The 19964-nt window shown below is 47.4% G+C and overlaps 8 protein-coding genes across 8 annotated transcripts; 3 read left to right on the forward strand and 5 right to left on the reverse strand.

The window, feature by feature from the left end:
- Positions 1–45: 45 nt before the first annotated feature.
- Positions 46–4258, reverse strand: LACBIDRAFT_313729 (uncharacterized protein; the record flags this gene model as incomplete). The annotated part of the gene is made up of 20 exons (XM_001877717.1): positions 46–115; positions 164–210; positions 264–402; positions 458–493; positions 548–668; positions 726–788; positions 880–886; positions 941–1067; positions 1129–1210; positions 1268–1373; positions 1424–1820; positions 1872–1905; positions 1956–2009; positions 2070–2106; positions 2164–2240; positions 2302–2531; positions 2578–2780; positions 2832–3247; positions 3307–4033; positions 4088–4258. The coding sequence occupies 20 exons, from the start codon at positions 4256–4258 to the stop codon at positions 46–48; spliced, it is 3144 nt and encodes a 1047-aa protein (XP_001877752.1).
- Positions 4259–4537: 279 nt separating this feature from the next.
- LACBIDRAFT_324106 (uncharacterized protein) lies at positions 4538–5456 on the forward strand (the record flags this gene model as incomplete). Its single annotated transcript, XM_001877361.1, has 3 exons — positions 4538–4655; positions 4733–4783; positions 4822–5456. 3 exons carry the CDS (start codon positions 4538–4540, stop codon positions 5454–5456), a joined length of 804 nt encoding a protein of 267 aa, XP_001877396.1.
- Positions 5457–5842: 386 nt separating this feature from the next.
- LbGCS (gamma glutamylcysteine synthetase) lies at positions 5843–8429 on the reverse strand (the record flags this gene model as incomplete). The annotated part of the gene is given in 14 exon segments (XM_001877718.1): positions 5843–5967; positions 6021–6141; positions 6198–6242; positions 6372–6476; positions 6528–6725; positions 6775–6887; positions 6940–7064; positions 7136–7254; positions 7306–7460; positions 7512–7651; positions 7710–7886; positions 7936–8101; positions 8113–8227; positions 8280–8429. 14 exon segments carry the CDS (start codon positions 8427–8429, stop codon positions 5843–5845), a joined length of 1854 nt encoding a protein of 617 aa, XP_001877753.1.
- Positions 8430–11000: 2571 nt separating this feature from the next.
- Positions 11001–11422, reverse strand: LACBIDRAFT_177882 (uncharacterized protein; the record flags this gene model as incomplete). Its single annotated transcript, XM_001877719.1, has 2 exons — positions 11390–11422; positions 11001–11339 (listed from the first exon to the last, which is right to left on the reverse strand). A coding segment is annotated over exon 2 (297 nt), but the record flags the coding sequence as incomplete, so codon positions are not given.
- A 105-nt stretch (positions 11423–11527) lies between these two features.
- Positions 11528–13598, forward strand: LACBIDRAFT_183579 (uncharacterized protein; the record flags this gene model as incomplete). Its single annotated transcript, XM_001877362.1, has 13 exons — positions 11528–11659; positions 11717–11786; positions 11848–11935; positions 11983–12011; positions 12070–12141; positions 12196–12243; positions 12292–12361; positions 12411–12558; positions 12611–12728; positions 12921–13055; positions 13104–13255; positions 13307–13446; positions 13498–13598. Exons 1-13 carry the CDS (start codon positions 11568–11570, stop codon positions 13596–13598), a joined length of 1263 nt encoding a protein of 420 aa, XP_001877397.1. The 5' UTR covers positions 11528–11567.
- An 838-nt stretch (positions 13599–14436) lies between these two features.
- Positions 14437–15172, reverse strand: LACBIDRAFT_232209 (uncharacterized protein; the record flags this gene model as incomplete). The annotated part of the gene is made up of 2 exons (XM_001877720.1): positions 14437–14861; positions 14914–15172. The coding sequence occupies 2 exons, from the start codon at positions 15170–15172 to the stop codon at positions 14437–14439; spliced, it is 684 nt and encodes a 227-aa protein (XP_001877755.1).
- A 780-nt stretch (positions 15173–15952) lies between these two features.
- LACBIDRAFT_246710 (uncharacterized protein) lies at positions 15953–17388 on the forward strand (the record flags this gene model as incomplete). The annotated part of the gene is made up of 8 exons (XM_001877363.1): positions 15953–16106; positions 16156–16226; positions 16280–16474; positions 16522–16636; positions 16690–16872; positions 16931–17062; positions 17121–17209; positions 17257–17388. The coding sequence occupies 8 exons, from the start codon at positions 15953–15955 to the stop codon at positions 17386–17388; spliced, it is 1071 nt and encodes a 356-aa protein (XP_001877398.1).
- Positions 17389–17473: 85 nt separating this feature from the next.
- On the reverse strand, positions 17474–19590 carry LACBIDRAFT_313735 (uncharacterized protein; the record flags this gene model as incomplete). Its single annotated transcript, XM_001877721.1, has 6 exons — positions 17474–17653; positions 17705–17787; positions 17843–19229; positions 19296–19359; positions 19422–19483; positions 19534–19590. The coding sequence occupies 6 exons, from the start codon at positions 19588–19590 to the stop codon at positions 17474–17476; spliced, it is 1833 nt and encodes a 610-aa protein (XP_001877756.1).
- Positions 19591–19964: the final 374 nt, after the last annotated feature.

Consider the following 19964-nt stretch of genomic DNA (forward strand, 5'->3'; position numbering starts at 1 on the left):
TAAATGTATGCCCAGAAACGTGATGATTAGTGCGAGTAATTGATGCTAGTTGTGCTCTGGCTTAATAAATCGAGCGGTTGCGGCAATGCGGAAATCGCTGGGTATAACGGTATGTCTGCAAGAATCAGACAGAGTACAACGCAGCGAGACAAAATCCGCTTACTCATAGTATTCCTGTACGTCCGCCCCGTCCATGACTAGAATATCACCCTAGACGCTGTCAGAATACTCGTCAAGAAATTTACAGATTAGAGGAGCCCCACATGTCGCAAGATGAAACTTATCGCTGAGCCCTTGTGTTTCCTTTCTGGATCATGCTTCGCATGCAGCCGAAAGTGCATCATGGCGGGAGCTCCTAGGGATAGTCCTGCAACAAAAGGTCCCAAACCAATCTCACTGTCACTGTGAAACTTAAAATGGACTGAGAATACGGTATACGCAGCAAAAGGGACAAAACCCAACTGCCATTTTTTGTCCTTCCATGTAAGCAGCGCTGTGGGTGAAAGACGTTCAATATGTTCACAAGCCATATTCTATAATAACATACCTGAGCACCTCATTGAATGTGGCAGTGATATTCAACGCTGCCAAAATTCGACTTTGGATCAAATCACGGGCCTTGATAACCGCGCCTGGCGCCCTGTCAAAGGGTACAGTATTGGCGGCACCTCCAACATACTGATGATCATCGACCAAGCGAGCAGTTCAACGATTGGCCCACTTACTTGGTAGGGCTCCCCAGCTATCGAGATTTTTCAACGAATCATCGAAGAGACAAGCACGACTTACTGTTGTGAGAAAAGTAATGCGTTAGAAGGGTCCCACGACCTACGAAAACCTTCAGGACTCCACTGAAATTCAACAAAGAACGAAGCGCACATTTATGCTAAGAGGAAACGCATCAAAACAGCAGCGTAAGCACATTCAAGGAGTCGCGTACAGATCTTAAGGGCCAACGGCGGAATGGGAGTTCACCGCTGAAGGCTTGCTCTTGATATTCTCTGAAAATTGTGTCCGCTTCCGCTCTCGAAAATGGTGAACCCCCCATGATGTGGTGTAAACGACCTCTATAATCCTTTGCGTTCAAGATGTCGCTCATAATGAGTTGGCCACGAAGAAAAAGCTGACCTCGCCTCTGGTAGGATAAACGTCTGGTATTGACATGTGGTACTCCCAACAACGAAAGGCTTCATGGCTTCTCTTTGAACTCCTAAACGTCCATAACAAATATCAATTCAGCTGCCAGTAGCGAACGAAGGACCTGTACCTGAGTTTTTGCCAACAAGATGACTTTGACAGCTTTTCTGGATCTGTCTTTCGAGAGGCCAAAATTCATTTGGCAGACGAATGCTGCCTGGCACTGAATAAGTACTCTGCTGGGGTTATCAAGAAAGGTGCAAAGGAAAGCAAGGGGATTGCGCACCTGACAGAAGCGGCACTCCCACTTTTGCCACTTGAATCTAGGGGGCTTGAATCTCAAACATCTACTGTCCCTCTTGATCAACGCATACCTGCAAGATAGTCGACCACATTTTTGACAATGCCACCCCCTGCTAAACGCATAGGTCGTATTAATTCCGCTGTCGGCTGCAGGTACGGACGGCCTGAGATCTCCAAAGCCCATAGGCAAGTGACATTCCTCCTTCAACGCCAAAAATTCAGGGCGATACTCGAGTTGATCGGGCATGTGCTGCCCATAGCTGGTTTTCCAGAAACGTGGGCAAGAAGGGTTCAAGCATGCCCAAGATTGATGATAAACATGGGGAGAATCCAGCTGGCAGTGACGGCAAGTGAAAGATATGCCGACAGGCGATGAGTGCCTGTGGATCCAATGATAAGAATACCACGAGACTGAGGTACGGATGCCTGACCTTGAGCTGCTCAGGTTGTACTCTTCAACTTTCGCTTTACACCAAGGTTGACGTTAAATTATCATGGATGAGGGAATAACTTACCAAGAGGCAGGTTGGATGAACCACCCATTCTGGGCATCTGAGATGCAGTGAGCTCTACTGAACGTTACGAGCAGTGAAACTGGCGCATGACTGGTAAATGGTAAACCAACTTACCATATTCCCGTGACCGAGACAACCACCAAGGCTCTCCCTAAAATCGATGGGGCTGTATTTGAACATTCATGGGGCGGGGAACAAATCACCATACCTGGCCTTCACACCATTGAAAAGCAAATTTGTACCTAACGACCTGCCCTCTCGTATTATTCGATGGATGGTATTCAGCTATAAGTAAAATGATTGGCCGTGACTGTCCAATACTTACACAGTCGATATGGCAACATACCCCAAACATGCACGATCTTGTAAAATCCCAAGACTGCATATGTGACGTCCTTGGAACCAAGATCATACGGAAAAAGGACATATTTGTCGTCGATGAGGAGAACAAGTGGTCGACTATCTTGGAAATTTTTTAAGAGAGCTCGGACTGATTTATCCTGGGCAAGTTGATCTTCAGCCGGTTGCGGAGCAAATCTACCTTCGTGGGCATGGATACTTTCCGCTTTGCCCCCACTGACCGCAGTCAGCAATTCCATATATTTGAGGTCACAAAACTTACCCGTGGGATATAATGAGTCGGCCGCCATGTTCAAACCTGTCGCGTCTGCTGCAAATTAGCAAGGTTAAAGAATTTTGGTGCACACGACCTGACTTTGATGAGAAAGCGCTAAGGAGGTAGCCTTTCACGATGCCATGGGTATGGTAAACCCCACCTTGATAACTTCTAAACCAATCGAACGACTCGCAAACTTCCTGACGCGTCTAAACACAAGAAAAATGATCAAGTTATCACCAGATGGGATTCGGACTTACTTCTGCCCAGATCGGGGGGTGGTGGGGCAAAGGTTCTTGATAAAGCGGAATTTGACATGCTGGTTCGGCATTACCTGCTTTCCCAAGAGTGGCTTTTCCACCCAGTACAAGTAGATTATGAGTGTTCGATTCAGGCGGTTGGCAAAAGATATTTTCGTGATGATTACGGGGTGTTGACAAAGGAGAGGGTATAAACTCCTGCTTGACAACTGCTTTCTCAAGAGTGGCTTCTTCATCCAGTACAAGTAGATTATGAGTGTTCGATTCAGGCGGTTGGCAAGAGATATTTTCGTGATGGTTACGGGGTATTGGCAAAGGAGAGGGAATAAACTGCTGCATGACAAATGCAGGCAGCGAATCAGTCGGAGGGGGGGACAATGGCGTCTCATTTGAACACGTCGACGAAGTAAGATTTTCTAAGGATGGCAAGAGGATGGTTCAAATTGAGTGACCACTTCAATGTAACGTGACTTGCCTGTTGAATGAGCATTAAGAATCGACTGTTCTTTGGTCGCTAGTTCCTTCACTGGTAATGAAACGGTGACATCCAAACCTAAGTCGGGCGGATTGTTCTTCAATTGCGAAGGCAGAATCGCCGGATTCGCTGCAATTTGTTGGACTGAATTTATTGAATTCAGCGGCTTTGACCTGTTAGGTCGTGTCCTTTTCTTCTTCTTTGCGGTCAATCTGGTGGGTTCAAAACTTGTATCACAGGTTGCATGGCCTTCTGGTATAGCCCGTCCTTTGGCAACAACAACAGGTTGTTTCTGGTCCTTGGTTGAGCCAGGAAGAATTATATGTTGCGAATTAGCATGTGGAGAATTGGCGTGTGAAATGATATCAAGTTGAAAAGAAGACGGAGTTGCTGGTAGGGAGTCTAATTCTATGGGTTTTGTATCTTTTGGTAATTGTTTGAATTTCCGGTTTTTAATAGCCCTGCCATGGCGTCGCGAATAGTCACCAGGAGGATTGGTGTTTGGCTTGATCCCTGCACCTTGTGGGTAATACCAACGACCCCTGGACTCCAACTCCTTCTTCAGGAGCTGAAAGGCAGACTTCTCGCCGTAATAATAGAGATGCCAATAAAATGTGACAAAAAAGTGGAGAGTTTTACTATCCAGTAGGACCCTAGGCGCTGGCTTGGTATTAGGGCCATTGTAACGAACAAAAGCGAGATCAAGCCAGGACTGGGCAGCAGCAGTCTAGCCGTGACATTCGAGTCGTGTTTTGAAGCTATGAGTTTGAGAACCACTCACGCCGCCTTTGGTCAGGTTCAGCTGCTGAACGACGTTTGCAGTTAGGCTGCGTAGATCGCTTCGCCTGGTGGTTTCCAGTTTCTGAGCGAGAAAGGTGCTGAGAAAAGGCTCTTCCCCTAGAAGACTCTTGTCATCCCAACTCTTTGGAAGGTGCATTTTAGTAGTCGCCATGTGAGGAAGCACGCCTGCTCGTGGGTCCACTGGCAAGCGTTCTGTTCAGTGTCACACCACAGTCACGAACATCTACGTAGTGACGTCACTAGCGGGGATCCTTCTCCACGAAAGCCTTCCCTACGATGCTGCTTCGTTCTCCGTTTCATACCCTTTCCCAGAACCCCCCGAATATTTTTTCTGCCTACATCGCATCCACCTACACGAAGGCAGGCGCCATAAAAAAAGTTTCTGATTCATGAACCGTCGTCACCAATTGCTTGGATTGAGGAAGTTCAAATGTCTCAAGAAAATTACACGTTGAGTGTGCCTTTGCCAAGTTTAAACAGGAGAGTCGTCACTCCCAAACGGAGACGAATATTGCATCTAGTGGCCGACGATTGGGACAACGGCGGCAGTGAGTCTCGGTCATCTGCTGTTGTCGCCGAGTTCAGTGAAAAAATGTTGCGTGTAGTTATCCCTCAACAACTACAGTCACGCACGAACATTATTTCAGCTTATTTATAGACAGCGATAATTGGGCAGGTCAGCCGCTTGACTTGTTTCACGATAAAACTATTCAGTCCGCTACTTTCAAGTTCATTACTACCTCCGGCACAATATGCGCTCCTACTCTACTCTCTTACTTGTCTTCGTTTGCGCTCTTCTCGCCGTTAGCGTGCCTCTCGAGGAAAACGTCGCCAGCCCCACTGCCGCCTCATCGCCTTTGCTCCCTCGCCCTTTGAGGTTCTTTGACAAACGCCAATTTCATAGTGCCGATTACGAGGCGAGCTCGCCCCCGCCAAGGGTACCTTTCAAGCCTGCTTCAGCCAATCGCCTGGTTTCACGATCGATGCTCGCCGAAGATTCGTTGCAAGATAGCATGTTAGCAAAACACCGCGGCGACGGCCATAGGGATATCAACTGGAGAGTGGCAAAGCCAAAGGAGAAAAGAAGGCTCGCAGATACCCATCCTCTTTTTGAGTCGGCAAATCACCCCAATACCAACCCTGATACCCAAGTCGCGAAATCCGTTGACAAAAATGTAGCTGCGGTCGGCGACCTTCTGCCTCGTGATTCAAAAGTCAACTTGAGCCCCGGCCTGATCAATCACAACCACCACGGCGACGAGAATAAATCTGTAACCGGACACCATGGACACACCTCGGAGCTCGGTCAAGCTGCCCTCAATGAACTCGATGAATATTGCGAAGATTAAAGTAACCAGGGGGATGAAGTGGTCGCCTCGATTTATATTACGTCTCTGGGTACCTAATTTCGTTCGGTTTGCGTGTATTTCAAGAAGTCAATTCAATTTCAAGCGAACGTACAGACGGCTTGCCTCAGTCCTCGTGTCTTGTATCATTCACCAACGAGTATCGGACGCATACATGCCAAGTTTTTCAATCAGAATCGAGCCATCCCTTCGTAACAGATAAATGACTTTGATAACGATACACTGTTCACGAGTTCTCATAATCCAATCGATCCCTGATCTCTATCGCTGCCGGTATAATCATTTGGAAGTAGGTCTGGGGCTCTGCGCACTCCCCTTTCACTAGAAAGCCAGTGAGACTGGTTACAAGCAGCAGGTTGACACCGCACTCACATTTCATCTATGGCCAGCAATAGATCGTAATTAATTTCCTGTGAAACAACCGAGTCGTGTTTATAAGTCGGGTGCGACCGTACGAAATTTCTGATCCAAGTTGCAGGAGTTATGAGAGATCCTGAACGGAGAAACAAAATCAACAAATATGGGGAACGTGAGTAGGGAACCAACCGTTGGCCCGCCGTCTAATGAGATCTAGATAACTCCCTACCTTTGCCAACTCTCGCGGCTCGATATCTAACGTGTCAATATAGGCATAAATAAGTCGCAGGAGTCCTGGGAAATTGTCCCCCTGTGTATAGATATGAATGCAATGATTATGGGAGGAGCTACCAAACCGATGCTTACCTTGCCATTGATGATTTCGTCCATGCTCATTTCCTCATACTCCTCCTCCACAGGTGGGCGGGGAATGAAGCCGTCCTCTGGCAGCGCGGAGCGTGGGAAGCAATTCCTCATTTTTTTGTCTTTCTTTCTGGGCGCGCCATCTGTAGGAGAGCAAGCGCCAGATGACGAGGCTACGCTTGACGCTCCACTTCGGCCGGGTGGGTATACGTCTTTTCTAAAATGGAACTTCGCTTTCGCAGCGGCGTCCCTACGCTGAGCCGTGGCCATATTCTCGTCGACCTAACTTGATCAATTAAAGGACCAGATGTTGAGATGGACATGGGGATATACCTTCGATATTGGAATGTAGAGATTAAGATTGAAACTAAGGATAGCGCGTGAAAGCAGCACAACAAATACAGCGAAAGCGGCATTCTCGAAATCCGTTATTTGAACCTCCATGCTACGAAATTCAACACGCCAGCCAATCGGTGAGTTGGGCGGAGGGGGTTTGAATCGGAGAGTCTGCCAGTTGGTTGATTGTATATTCTTTGCTCATATAAATTGCAGCTCCATCAACGAATTGAGCATAACGCACCTCAAAATGATCACTGCTGGACGTGTCATCTTGGTTGATTGTTTCTGAGAAAACGACAAGAGGGTCGCGTATGAAGAGGTGCGACATGTGCTTTGAGAGCAAATCATCGATTCCTGAGTCAAGTGTGAGAACGAAGACCATTGATGCAATAAGGGCAACGATTACCATGTGCGCGCAGGCGGTCGTAAATAGATTCGTCGTACGGCAAATAGTTATCGTTATACTCGGGTCGGTTGAATCCATCGTTTGAGATGTACAGATCAACGCTGTCGTAACGAGACTTTGGAATCCTAAAACGACTGCCTTTGAGGGGCTGCAACAGGTAAATCAACAACAGTTGAAGCAAAATAGACTGTGACACACCTTCAAGCCACGCTCTTCCTCCGTGCGATCATCGACACTGCCGGCAATAACGTTCCATCGACAATCCACATCAGCGAGGTACCCACGCCATATAGGGCTGGCCCCCGTCAACGCCAGCTAAGCTTCATAATAAACATCTTGGATCTTCTCAGTAACTCCGAAACGTACCAAGATAGGGCCAATAGGAATCAAACCATCATACAGGCGCCTGGCGTCAGAAACATTGCATGCCTGGAAAGTGAGTTGAAGGCAGCAACATCCCATTCCAAAGCCCATCGCGTCAAGATAAATGTGATCGGGGAGGGCTGCACCATTCTTCGCATCTGCGGGTCAAATTTTTTGAGTAAAATAATGACATGTAAAGCAATACAAACCTGAATCTTCTTTGTAAATGTTGCGGTCCCAGGGAATCGTTGGGTCGACAAATGGACGAGGGGTCTTCTCGTCGAAAAAAATTGGTAAATTGATTGCAACCTTGGAACCTCTTCGACTCCTGATATTGGCCGTAAGGGTGCTGAAAAGCAAGGGTTAGGAAAGTAGGCACATGTCATTGAACCTTTTGAGGTACGTACGGGAAGCGTGCATGCGGATTCGTGATTTCTTCGGGTAAAAAAAAGCTATGACTTGAAACAGCATCGTTTGGATTGAAATATGGTTCCGTAAAGTGACCTTGCACACCCAAAAGAGGAAACGAAGTAAAGGTCAAAGGTATTTCATTCGGCTTGAGATGTTTACGAGCAAGAGCTCGTCTGCGTAATACAATGAACGATCGATAAAACTTTTCGGCGCAAGACACACCTGTATCGCATATTGCACTCAACCGACAAGAGATCTTGAATATAGCCAGTGTAGGGAGAACCTGGGGTAGACTCAAGCATGTATCGTCCATACTCTGGGTGGAAGTTCGGCACAGCGACGCTGAAATGATCTGTTAATAACATCAATGTGTCGACCTCGTAACGTACTCGATCGGACAGCCAGCAGAAATGTCATGGACTATATCACTGAGTTTTGCGAGAATTTCCGTTTGCCTCAATGAGAGTTTTGCACTCTTTTCTTGTTCATCGAAGGCTACCACCATATATTCGATCTTGATTTTAATGAGAAAGGTAGCTCGTCATCTCAAACGAATTCCAACTCACCTCATCGCCCCATAGTAGCTCGTCGCCAGTTCTGTCCTTCAATCGATCCCAAATATGAAGGAACTGAGTGATTCCATGGGTTCGCACATGGTCAGCATATTTTTTAGCTTCATCCCAAGGCAAAGGAGTGCCGAGATACAAGAGGCCCATCGCCCAGAGGTAGAGTACTATCAAGCTGTCTCAACTTTCAAGTGCTATTAAATATACGAGTGGCCCTGATTAGAGGATGTAGGATTGGTGAGCAAACTTTCCAGGGACTCGGAACGGACTTTACGTGTACGATCCGGCCCGGTTTCCACGGGCTGACTGAGCCCAAAGGGAGAGGGAAGTAACTTGAAGATATTCGAAATGTAATGATTGTAATCTACAACATTGTAACGAGTTCGGCAAAAAGATCACTTGATGAATAACAAGAGGTGTCGAAGAGCGCCTCAATGAGCGCACCTCATCTTTCTACAACGATTCCTGTCTTATCCGAACATCAGCCAGGCTCAATGATGTAGAAGTTGCAAGTTGTATACATTACCCATCCTATTATACGCCTACAATGTGCACTGGCACACACACAATTACCTGTCCCTTATTCGCAATTAATACAACCAGATACAACCCTCTAAGTACATATACTCTTGATCCCCCAATACATACTTACGGAACCACTTCTCCATCACCCTGGTCCAGCCTGGTCCCTATCCACCACTCCGCCATCATTCCCATCATTGCTTCCGTCCCCTGTCCTTTTATCATACATCCTCGAAGGCACGCTGCAGCTGCCCCCTGCTGCAGCCTGCTGCCCCGCGGAGGATGCCTAAATCAAGGGACATGATCGTGGCCACAGTCGAGATAACATCTGATAAGATTTCCGCCAGACCATTTACTGACAGTGCTATCTTGGCAACGGCTTGAAGCTTGAAGCATGCCATCGTTGGACGCTCTTGCGTATCTCAGTCTGGGTCTCGCTGCCCAAACTATCCCATTTATACTGATCGCGTGCGCTGGAATCTCATTTTTTGTTCCGCCCCTGCATCCCCCTTGAATTTCAGAATGGTTAGCCACACCTTGCGGGGAATATTTGTCCAGCGAAATATTGATAAATAAGTAGGATAGACGACAGCAATGACAGACGAGAAAGGGAGGTCTAGGGCCGAAGTGTAGATTTCCTCGCCATGGTAGTTGAGGGAGGAGGTTGCAGCAACTGTATATATATTTGCACCCAAGAGGAGAAAAAAAACATCGATGCCTGAGGAGAATGCTGTCTTCCAGAAAGGCGTCTAGCGTGAGGGGGGGGGGTAAAGAGTGGGTTTGATTAAAGATCAATGTCCGCCAAGTTTCAATTTCGTTCTAGCCTTGAGGCTGAGTTGTGGCCAAGGTTCGCGTTTGAATAAGTATTGTCACGCTGAAATCACATCGTGGCGTGAATTGAGTCTAACCCGAGGAACAAGTCTTGGGCTTCAGCCATTAGTACCGTTGGTAGCCCATTTCAAACATATTTTAAGGGCCAGGAGAACATGGCGCAATGACCGGGTCCATGCCTCTTCCTGATTGAACTGAAGTTTCACAGATACTTCACCGATTTTGTCCCTGGTGATCCTGAATTTATTGAGTAAGTGACTACGATGGTCATCTTCTCACAAAAACGCACTGATGGGGGAAATCGATGTTTGGATCCTGAGATTTGATGTGGTCCATAAGGTGCTTGAGACAATCAAGGAAAGCAACCATTGCAATATCGAAACGGCGATTATGCAGAAGGCGTCCAAAATGGAGATCACCAGAGCCATATAACTCATGGTTAACTTTATCACCTGTTATCTTCTCGATCCGCGAGAATGAACCCATGGGAACCAATCGATAACTGTGAACGAAGGGCGTGAATGAATGAAAATAACGGATAGAGCGACGAACTTTTCAAATGAGTAATCCAACTTTCTTGCAATGGTGTACAAAAGCAGCAATGTTTGACCCCAAGCGGCGTTGATTTCAGCCCATTCAACCTGTTTTACGATGAGCATTTTCATCTAAATCAGAGGCAGGGCAGGCTAACTGGCACCCCAGACACTCGTCCTAGACGAAGCCCGTTGATTGTCCCAAACACGCCGTCGTGACCAATACAGAAGGCATCGTTGTATACATTGGTTCGTTCCAACTTCTCGAGTGTTGCTGAATCTGCAGCATAAGCGGCTCGTAAACTTACAAGCTGGGAGCCTTGTTGCTCTGCCAGCAAGAGTTGATCATTGTGCGTCCGCCAAAACCTTTGACAATCTTGAAAAAAAAAAATTAAAGGGAGAGAGATGGTTCGACTTACTCTGCTTCTTCAGCCTCCAAAGCCTTCTCGTCAAGATTCAGAAGGCGTAATTCATCATCTAGTTGTCCCCTTTCTCTTTCCGCCTCAACTAGCTGTTCAATTGCAAACTTTTCCTCCATCTTTAATTTTTCAATTCTCTTCTCAGCTTCTGCAAGTGTCATAGCCTGCGACTCCCTCTCCCTCTCCTTTCGAACCTCCCTTTCAAAGGCAATATAGCCATCCCTTTCTTTCTTTGTTTCGTCAAGCTGCTTTTGAAGATCACTCAGCAGGATCTGGGTGCATTCAGCACAAAGGGGGTGATCGATATCCGTCCGGGTGGATAGAAGGTTAAAGAGGCGAGCTGTCGAACGGAGATGATGAGAGAGGGGGGAAGGGGCCTCCTGCTCGGGTTCTAAAGGTTTGGCTGGTTGGGGAACATTGGGGCTATTTCGTGATTTGCCTAATCCTTTCTTTGAACGAGGAGGAGAAGAAAGTGGGGCTGGAATGTTGCGGATTACGCTGTCTTGAAGAAGTACAAAGGATTCAGTAGGAAGGGGGCCTGTTCGCTGGGCCTGCTTCCCTTGAGCTCGTGGAGATAGCGGTGACCCCGACTTGCTCGTAGTAAACGCCTTCGAAGGCTGCCTCGAAGCTTTCACAGGCGAAGATGGCGAGTCGCTTAGTTGTTTATCTGAAACGGGGCGTGTGGGTGATGAGGGTAATGTAGCGACAATCATATCGTACGCCGAAGGCGCGAGATCGACGAGAGAGGCATCAAGCTAATTCTGAATGCTCAGAACGAACGCGATAAAATCAGACAGTCACACACCTGAAGAGGCTCTTTACATTGTTGGCAAACGAGTCCAGCGCTCATATTCGATGGAGGCAGCAGTTGACGCCTAATTTGAAATGTAATTTACATAGTGATCACGTTACAAGTGTGACTACTTCAATCATGCGGCCTCTGAAGAGGCAACACTTTAATCCCCAGGTGCTATCGCCTTAGCATGGAACCTGGGTCTGAGCCTCAGCTAGACTTGTCGCAGGAGACCGAAACTCTCGTAAAACGCCTTGCGGGTCCGTCTTCTGGGAAAGCTGGGTATGTCACCGCCTTTATTTATCAAACCGCAACTTGAACATGCTACTTGTATGATAGGCTTGCCCTTGACCAGACTGAAATTAACCGCATTATTGCTGATGCTTCGAAGGGTTCCAAATTCTATGATGTATTTTTCCTCCGAAGTTGTGATAATCTCTGCACTGACGCTCAAATTTATTTTACCACAGAATGAGAAGAGGAAGGATAAGGAATTAACTGAGCGCATTAATAGGATAAAGAAAGAAAAGGATGAATCCATGAGGGGGGTCGACATTCGTACGTGGAAGCCCGATGGCACGGCACGTACTAATTGATATTTACAGGTAAAGTTGAGGCAGCGGTTGATCAATTAGTACAGACACCGTTTCCTCTGCCAGTTCTATTTATATTCATGCTATCGCCTCGAGTAGCTCGTGCAACTGCAAGCCCAACGAGACCTCAGCCAAATCATTGTCCATGTTGATATGGACGCCTTCTTTGCCGTAAGGCCACTGTCTCATATGATAAAACTAATAGACTCATCGATTCTTTTTCAGAGCGTGGAACTCCTGTATAACCCCGAACTTGCCGGAAAACCTTTCGGTGTAAGTTTCATAGAGTGGGATGAAAGCAAATCTCTTACCCCAGGGTAGGTTGGGCGTGGGGTCTTGACGACCGCGTCATATGAAGCCAGGAAGTATGGAGTACGTTCTGGTATGCCAGGTGACGATATTTTCTTTTTTGACATCCCTCATCACTAAAAGTTTACAAGGCTTTATCGCAAAGAAGTTATGCCCTGACCTCATTCTCGTCTCGAACAATTTTTCAAGATACTCCGAGATGTCAGCGAAGGTGATGGATATCTTTAGGAGATACGATCCTAATATGTGTCCTGCTGGGTCTGATGAAGCGTATCTCAAGTAAATGGCTTGGTTTTTATTCCATTACCTCGAGGTGACAAAGAAGAAACAGTATCACGGAGTACTCCGTTAGGCATGGCTTGACTGCAGAAGTATGCGTCCAGGAGATGCGGAAAGCGGTTCATGCTATAACTCAGCTAACTGTCAGCGCAGGCATTGCCCCGAACAAGGTACGGGCGACCCCCTTGAGAAAGGCGGCAAATAACTAATCTTGATTCTTTTCCGTAAGATGCTTGCAAAGGTGCGCACCAATACAAAAGCTCACACACTCCCATTAATGTGATGCATAAAGATTTGCTCCGACAAGGCGAGTCCTCCGCGAATAGACATTTTGATATCCAACAATTTTTTTTCATTGGTAGAACAAACCAAACGGGCAGTTTCAAATTCCCTTCGATAGCGCATCGATTAAGGCTTTCATGCATCACCTATCGATACGTAAAGTACCGGGTATCGGTAGAGTGAATGAGAGACTTTTGGAGTCCATTGGCATCAAGGTAGATTTCATACTTTTCAGTTACATTAATACGCTCACGAGACCAAAGACGTGTGGGGACATTTATATGCATCGGGTTGTTATATCGGTAATGGATAAGCGTTTCGGGCTCAAATTTCTTTTGCAAACCCACCTGGGCATCGCGTCAAACATTGTGGAACCACATCTTAGGGAGGAACGCAAGAGTATTGGCGCGGAGAGGTTGGTAGAATGATCCCCTCCTCGCATTCAATGCACTGACGGGGCATTCAGGACGTTCTCCTCTTTGGGCGACAAAGAGAAGATATTACAAAAGCTCCAAGAGATTGCTGCGGAACTGGAGAAAGATATGAGCCGAAACGGATGGACTGGCCGGACCGTCACTTTGAAGTATAAACTAGATACGTATCAGGGTAAGCGTTTCGTATGAATCTTTGTTAGTTGTAATTCATTGTCTTTTGCAGTCTTCACCCGCGCGAAGACTTTTGATCGATATGTCTTTACCAAGGAGGAACTCTACTTGGTGAGTCCGTTTGCTGCGTGTGTGCAGAGTTATCACGAATAATCGAAGACTGGCAAAGAATTGATCCTTCCAGAACTCCCTCTCAAGTTGAGACTCATTGGTCTCCGACTAACCAAGTTGAAGGATCTCAGGCATAGCTCTGATGAGGGTAGCGGAATCAAGCGCGTCGGTATCTTTCTCGCATTCTATCTGTGGATTATGATGGACCTAAAGGATACAGTTTTTTACACCCCTCAAACACGAGCTGCCCAATAAGAAGTTCAGATTAGATGACGACGTCCTCCCTTCGTTAACGACAGAAAGTGAAACAAGTAACTTGGAAACTCAGGATAGATATGACGAGTCTATGCCTGGATTTCATGAACACGATGAAACAGATGCCATGATACCTGACGAAGACGATGACAACGACGAACTAGAAAACCTTGAAGTGCTGACTACGACGACCCACACGACAACAACACCCGCTCCAAATGCGGACATTAACAATACAGGATCAATTAACGCAACTGTTCAAGTTAAACCGTATCCTACTGGAGAGGCAGCATCCTCGCGCGTTGAATGGGAGGACAAGGTCAATACAAGCAAGGACACTCATGAATGCCCTGTTTGCGAGAAGACCCTGGAGACAGACAATAAAGGACTCAATAGTCACATTGATTTCTGTCTCAGTCGAGGGGCTATCTGGAAAGCACAAGCTGAGGCGAGGAGCCCCGCTCCCAAACCTAAACCAAAAAGTTGGCAGTGGGGCAACTTGGGAAAAGGTCAGGGCGAGAAGCTTGACTCCACCCGGAATACCGGCAAACGGAAAGCTATGGAGTAATTTATGTGGATTTATGGTGAACGTGTATATCTAATAATCGTCATATCTATGTATGTTTTATGGTTTTCCTCGATGCAGATTGAAGGAAGCTTGTACTCCCTTGCCAGCCTTGATGTCCTGCATACAGCGGTCATCGATCTCTCTTCCCCTTGTTGCCAACTCAATGACATGGGATTCTAGGTCTTTGGGAACACAGACCACACCGTCCTCGTCTGCGACTATCCAATCACCGGGATGCACTGTGAGGGCAGGAAACGAGTCCGCGACTGGGCTAGGAGCAGCAATGACAAGAGGAACGTTGATGGCTGAGGGGCGCGTGAATGGCGATTGACCGAGCGTAGAGTGGCCCCTGGCAAAGACAGGAAAACCAAGTTGGCGATGTTCGGCAATGTCTCGACAGCGTCCAGAAATAACGACGCCGCTGGCCAGGCGGGCCTGCGCTCCCGCAGTCATCAATCCGCCCCAGACTGCATTGACTGCCTCTGAAGCAAAGTCAGTGAGGGCTTAGTATTAAACGAAAGTGACGAAGCAAACCTGGGGGCGCGTTGATGACAACAACTGAATGGGCAGGTATAGTGTCAACGAAATGAGCGGATAGCTTTGGGGCTGATATGTCGGAAGTGACGACCATTTGGACTGTGTAGGCTGAGCCGCATATTCTAGTTGCTGAGCCAGATAATGCAGGGGAGATTATATAAATATCTGGGAGAAGGCCACCATGAGGAAGAGAGAGTTTTATAAGAGCGTCTGAGATTTCGCAAGTGGAGAACTGGGCTAGGTTGGAGGTGGACATCAAAAGAGAGAGTTAATCTAATCTAGTCATATCTAATCTAATCACATCTAAAATAACATCTAATCTATGCACGCCACGTGGCCACTTGCTCTTTGGCCCTCGTCGTCGTCCTCAACGTCAACGATGACCCCTCGCTCTCCCCCAGCGCGTCCCCACATCGGCATTAACTTCTCCCATCGTTTTTCGGCAACAGAGTGGGGCGAAGACGACGCTTGGGACAGTGCATCCGATTCAGAATCACCCCGCCAGTCGTCCCTCACTGGTTCTTGGAATCGCTCAACGTCCTCGTCATCTACAACCGCCCCGAGGACTGTCCCTCGCTCCTCAAATAATTCCTCTTCCTCTACCCTCGCTTTTTCTTATACCCATCTCAATGCTCCCAACCCGAGTTCATATCCCCCCAATACTGATCCTATACCCTCACAAACTCCGAAAAATGGCTGGACGATTGTCCGCAAAGGACCCAATACTTTCGATGACCATAGGCGCCCAGATGGTGGTACTGAACGAGAGAAAGATGATCTTACTGGAGATGTAGATGTCGAGGGTGACATGATCTTGGGCGATCTCGAAACGGAATCCAATGGGCCAGGTGTAGCCTCATCGGAATCGTCGCTTCCAAGCCAACTCAAAGGAAAGGAAAATCGAAGACATATCCGTGAAGATGTGGACAACATTGTGAATGGTAGCTTCATACGTGTCTTACATTATCTCTCATGAACCGTGTCTTTCTTTCGTTGCTTAGATCCGTTGCATGGCGTGAAACGCCGTCCAAGGCGAATGGAGTCATCACCATCTTCACTGACGCGGCTCAGCGATTCCTCATCACCAGAGAATCTTGAAAAATCAGAAAAGTTGTTGCGCGAGAGGTCCATACGCTCAAATCGCAGGCATAAATTCGTCGACTGTCTCTCCAGCCAGGACGTCAGCATTGGTAGGCGCCACCCGCTTTTAAGACAATAATCTTTTCATTCGCTTTGCAGGAGAACTGCGAAAGCTTGCTTGGGCTGGCATCCCAGTAGATTTACGCCCTATGGCTTGGCAACTTCTTCTTGTTCGTTCCACCCTTCACCTGCTAGTGATTGAATCTCACAAGTTGCAAATTAGGGGTATCTTCCACTACCTACACCCCTTCGTTCAACAACGCTCGCTCGAAAACGAGGCGAATACGTTTCTCTGGTCGAACTCGCGTTTGCCCGCGGCCGTGAAGGTCTTGACCAACAGATCTGGCATCAAATTGAAATTGATGTGCCAAGAACAAGACCGGGTGTGAGATTGTGGATGCACGATGCAACTCAGCGGGTGGGTGACTTCTGAATAGCCCTTTTACCACGCTGAGTTAGTTGCAGAGCCTGGAACGTATTTTATATGTGTGGGCCATCAGGCATCCCGCCAGCGGCTATGTTCAAGGGATCAATGATCTTGTAACACCGTTTTTTCAAGTTTTCCTGTCAGCGTATATTGGTGGGCGGCGCCATCTCGCGAGTTTGGCTTCGTGACTCACCTTGCAATCACAGATTCCGATCCAGAGTTATTCGATCCATCCATTCTTCCGAAAAACGTCCTGGAGGCAGTGGAGGCGGATTCGTTTTGGTGTCTTTCTCGACTTCTTGACGGCATTCAAGATAACTACATATTCGCGCAACCTGGGATTCAGAGGAGCGTCAGGAGAATGGCTGAGCTCGTAGCGCGCATTGATGGTCTGTTGTATCTTCTTGCTCAATGCGATACTTCTACTGACCTGCAACAAAAAACCAGCTCCTCTTTCGTCTCATCTCGAATCACAGAATGTCGAATTCATGCAGTTTGCTTTTCGCTGGATGAATTGCTTACTGATGCGGGAGATCAGCGTCCAGAATACAATCCGGATGTGGGATACCTATTTGGTCAGTGTTTTGGGCCTATCCAATGCAACCATCTTGTTGACAATTGTTAGCACAGGCGGAAGGCCCAGACGCTTTTTCGCAGTTTCACCTTTACGTCTGCTCTGCATTTCTTGTACGCTGGAGCGAAAAGTTGCGACAAATGGACTTTCAGGTAATTTGTTGTCATTTTACCATTACCATTACTGATCAAGGAATCAGGGCATCATTATGTTCCTCCAGTCCCTGCCCACTCAAGACTGGGGGGATCACGAGATTGAAATGCTTTTGAGTGAAGCTTTTGTCCTCAACTCAATATGGCATAATGCTCAGAGTCACTTCAATGGTAAATGAAAGCTTCTGGGAAGCAAAAGCTGCAATGTAATTATTTGAGGGTACTGTATGTGGAGGAATTTACGACTTTTTGGGGGGCGGGGTATCATGAACCCTTTGCTTGTGTGTGAGCAATTTCTCTATCAAGAGCTTCTTTGAGCTCAGTAGCTTGGCCTTCTGTTTGTAACCGAACACTGTATGTCTGCGAAGCGCCATTGCTATGACCAACAAATGTCAGGGCTTTTTTAGCTTGGGAGGGCTTTAGGCCCGAGTAGATATTGAAATTCTGGCCACAGTCTTGGTCATTAACTGACAAAGCCAGTGAAATTTCACATACGATGTTAATTTTGCCACTGCTGCTGTTCCGTAGGAGCACTCTCCGAGCCCCAGTTTCTTTATGCTTTTTCAACCTGAGAACCCCTGTAACCAGTTTGTGAGTAGTCAAGATCAGATGCGACAATAAGAGGGACCTCACCGTATCCCAACTCAGCCCATCCTGCCCCTCCTTTCTCGTCAGCCTTCCTCATCCGATATGCCTTCAGCTTAACCGAATGCACTGTATCCTCATCCTCCTCACCCTCACCCTCTTCATCATGTTGCTTGTTGCTCGTTAATAATTCAGAATTATTGTTTACCTCCGGAGTCTGGGCTTTACTTCCAGTCGTTTCATCACCAAGCGACTGCCCGCTTTCCGCGCTATCGTCGACATCACCGTCAAGCTTCTTTTCAGTGGATAAACCAAAAGGGTTGAAAACAGGGGTTGTGTTAGAAGCTGTGACCTGTCCTCCATGGTCTGCGTCGGATGATTTGGAAGTACCAAAGCCATATCCGACGGGATTTCCAATGTTTCCGCCTGCAGGCTTGAAACCACCAAAGCCACCAAATGCACCACCAAAGTTGGTGGTTGTTGAAGCTGAAGTTGCATTCCCGAAAATATTCGTAGATGCCTTATCTGTATTTCCGAATAGATTAGAAGTCATTGGTGGAGTACTACTCCCAAATATGTGTTGAGTGGAACTAGATGCGAGTTTTGACGAAGATGCAGCAGGTAAAGAGAAGGGGGAAGTTGAGGAAGCGCTCGATGTACCGAATGCCGCAGAGGTACTTGTTGACGAGAACCCGATAGGATGGGAGCTGGTGGTTGAAGATTCCTTTTGACTTTGTGATCCAGAGTTGGATGGAGGGGTGGCGAAAGAGAATGTGTTGGAAGACGGGGTTGACGAAGAGGCTGTCGGGTTGGAGGTCGGAAATGATGGGGCGGGTTGAGAACCGAACCCACTAAACCCACTAAACGTTGAGGGAGGAGCTGGCATACCTAGTGGTTTGGCAGGTGGTACGGCGGGCGTTGAGGATGAAGAGGGGGATATGCTGTCCGACTTTTCTTCCAAATTCTGCTTCAGTGTTGTCCGGAGGTTTTTATAACGTTCGAGTAGTTCCCCCATATCAAAGAGGGGATCGTCTTCGATGGATTTTGAGACAGCGGTAAGTAGTGATACGTTCAACCCACGGAGTGAGGTGTAATACTTCAGCTCGGCCGGATCGTCAGCCATTTCAGTCTGGTTTGATGAGGATGGGGGAGCTTCCGGTAATGTAGTTCGTTTTTCAAAAACGTCAGAGGGTTGAGCGGCGCTGGCTGGAGTACTGAGGAGGGAGGCAAATGTTTTCACCGCGTTTGGAGCAGTCGCTGACACAGAAGGGGTTGAAGCAAATGGGGTTGAAGGAGAAGAGAACAAGGGGGTGGAATTCAATGTCTGAGCGTCACTGGGGGTGCTAAGCGGATTGGCTGGTGACATTGAGCTAAATGAACCACTGGATCCAGCTATACCGAAACCGTTGAAACCACCGAACTTGGGCGTTGATGCCTATGAGAACGACATAAGATGGAAGTGAGATAGAATGGACAGAAATAAAAAGCCAGTGAAACGAACCGGCGCTGATGGATTCGCAGGCGTGGGGGTGCTTGTAGTGACGCGCTTGGGTAGACCACGCATTCTAAAAATTGTGGACATGGTCAGGCATTTTCGGTGTAGAATAAATAGCCAGATAAAACTGACGGTCTAGCGGCTAGGACAGCCTCATCAGCCTTCTTGAATCCTTGGCTAGGACTTTCGTCCTCCTGTAGAACAGTCATCGGTGAGGAACTTTGTTATCTTTCAGAATGCGTACGTTGCTGTCGTCGTCAAATGCGTCTTTTACAAGCTGCTTCTCCGCACCACGTTTCATGCTGGCTTGTATGAGTATGCAACGGAGAAGGAAGGGATTGAGGTCGAACGTTGAACTTCACTGTATAAACACGCACAAACGTTCAAATGGAATAACTACAACGAAAACACTACTACAATCCTCAGAATACAAGTTCGTTATTAGTGCGCTGGAATAAATATGGGGCACAGGGAATGAAGACGATCGATGAGATTCCGGCAATGAGGGAAGAAGACTGAGGGTCGGAAAATTGAGCAGGAACATCCACATCTAATTGCGAACTGTTCCCCTAAGTGGGAGTGCTAACTTGACCGCATGAAACACAAAGCGAACGCCATTGTGGAAGGCCCACAGCATAGAAACTGAGGCCAATGATCAGCATGTAAAATAGTGCG

Source organism: Laccaria bicolor, genomic scaffold (genome assembly GCF_000143565.1).
Source record: "Laccaria bicolor S238N-H82 LACBIscaffold_5 genomic scaffold, whole genome shotgun sequence".
Lineage (NCBI taxonomy): Eukaryota > Fungi > Basidiomycota > Agaricomycetes > Agaricales > Hydnangiaceae > Laccaria > Laccaria bicolor.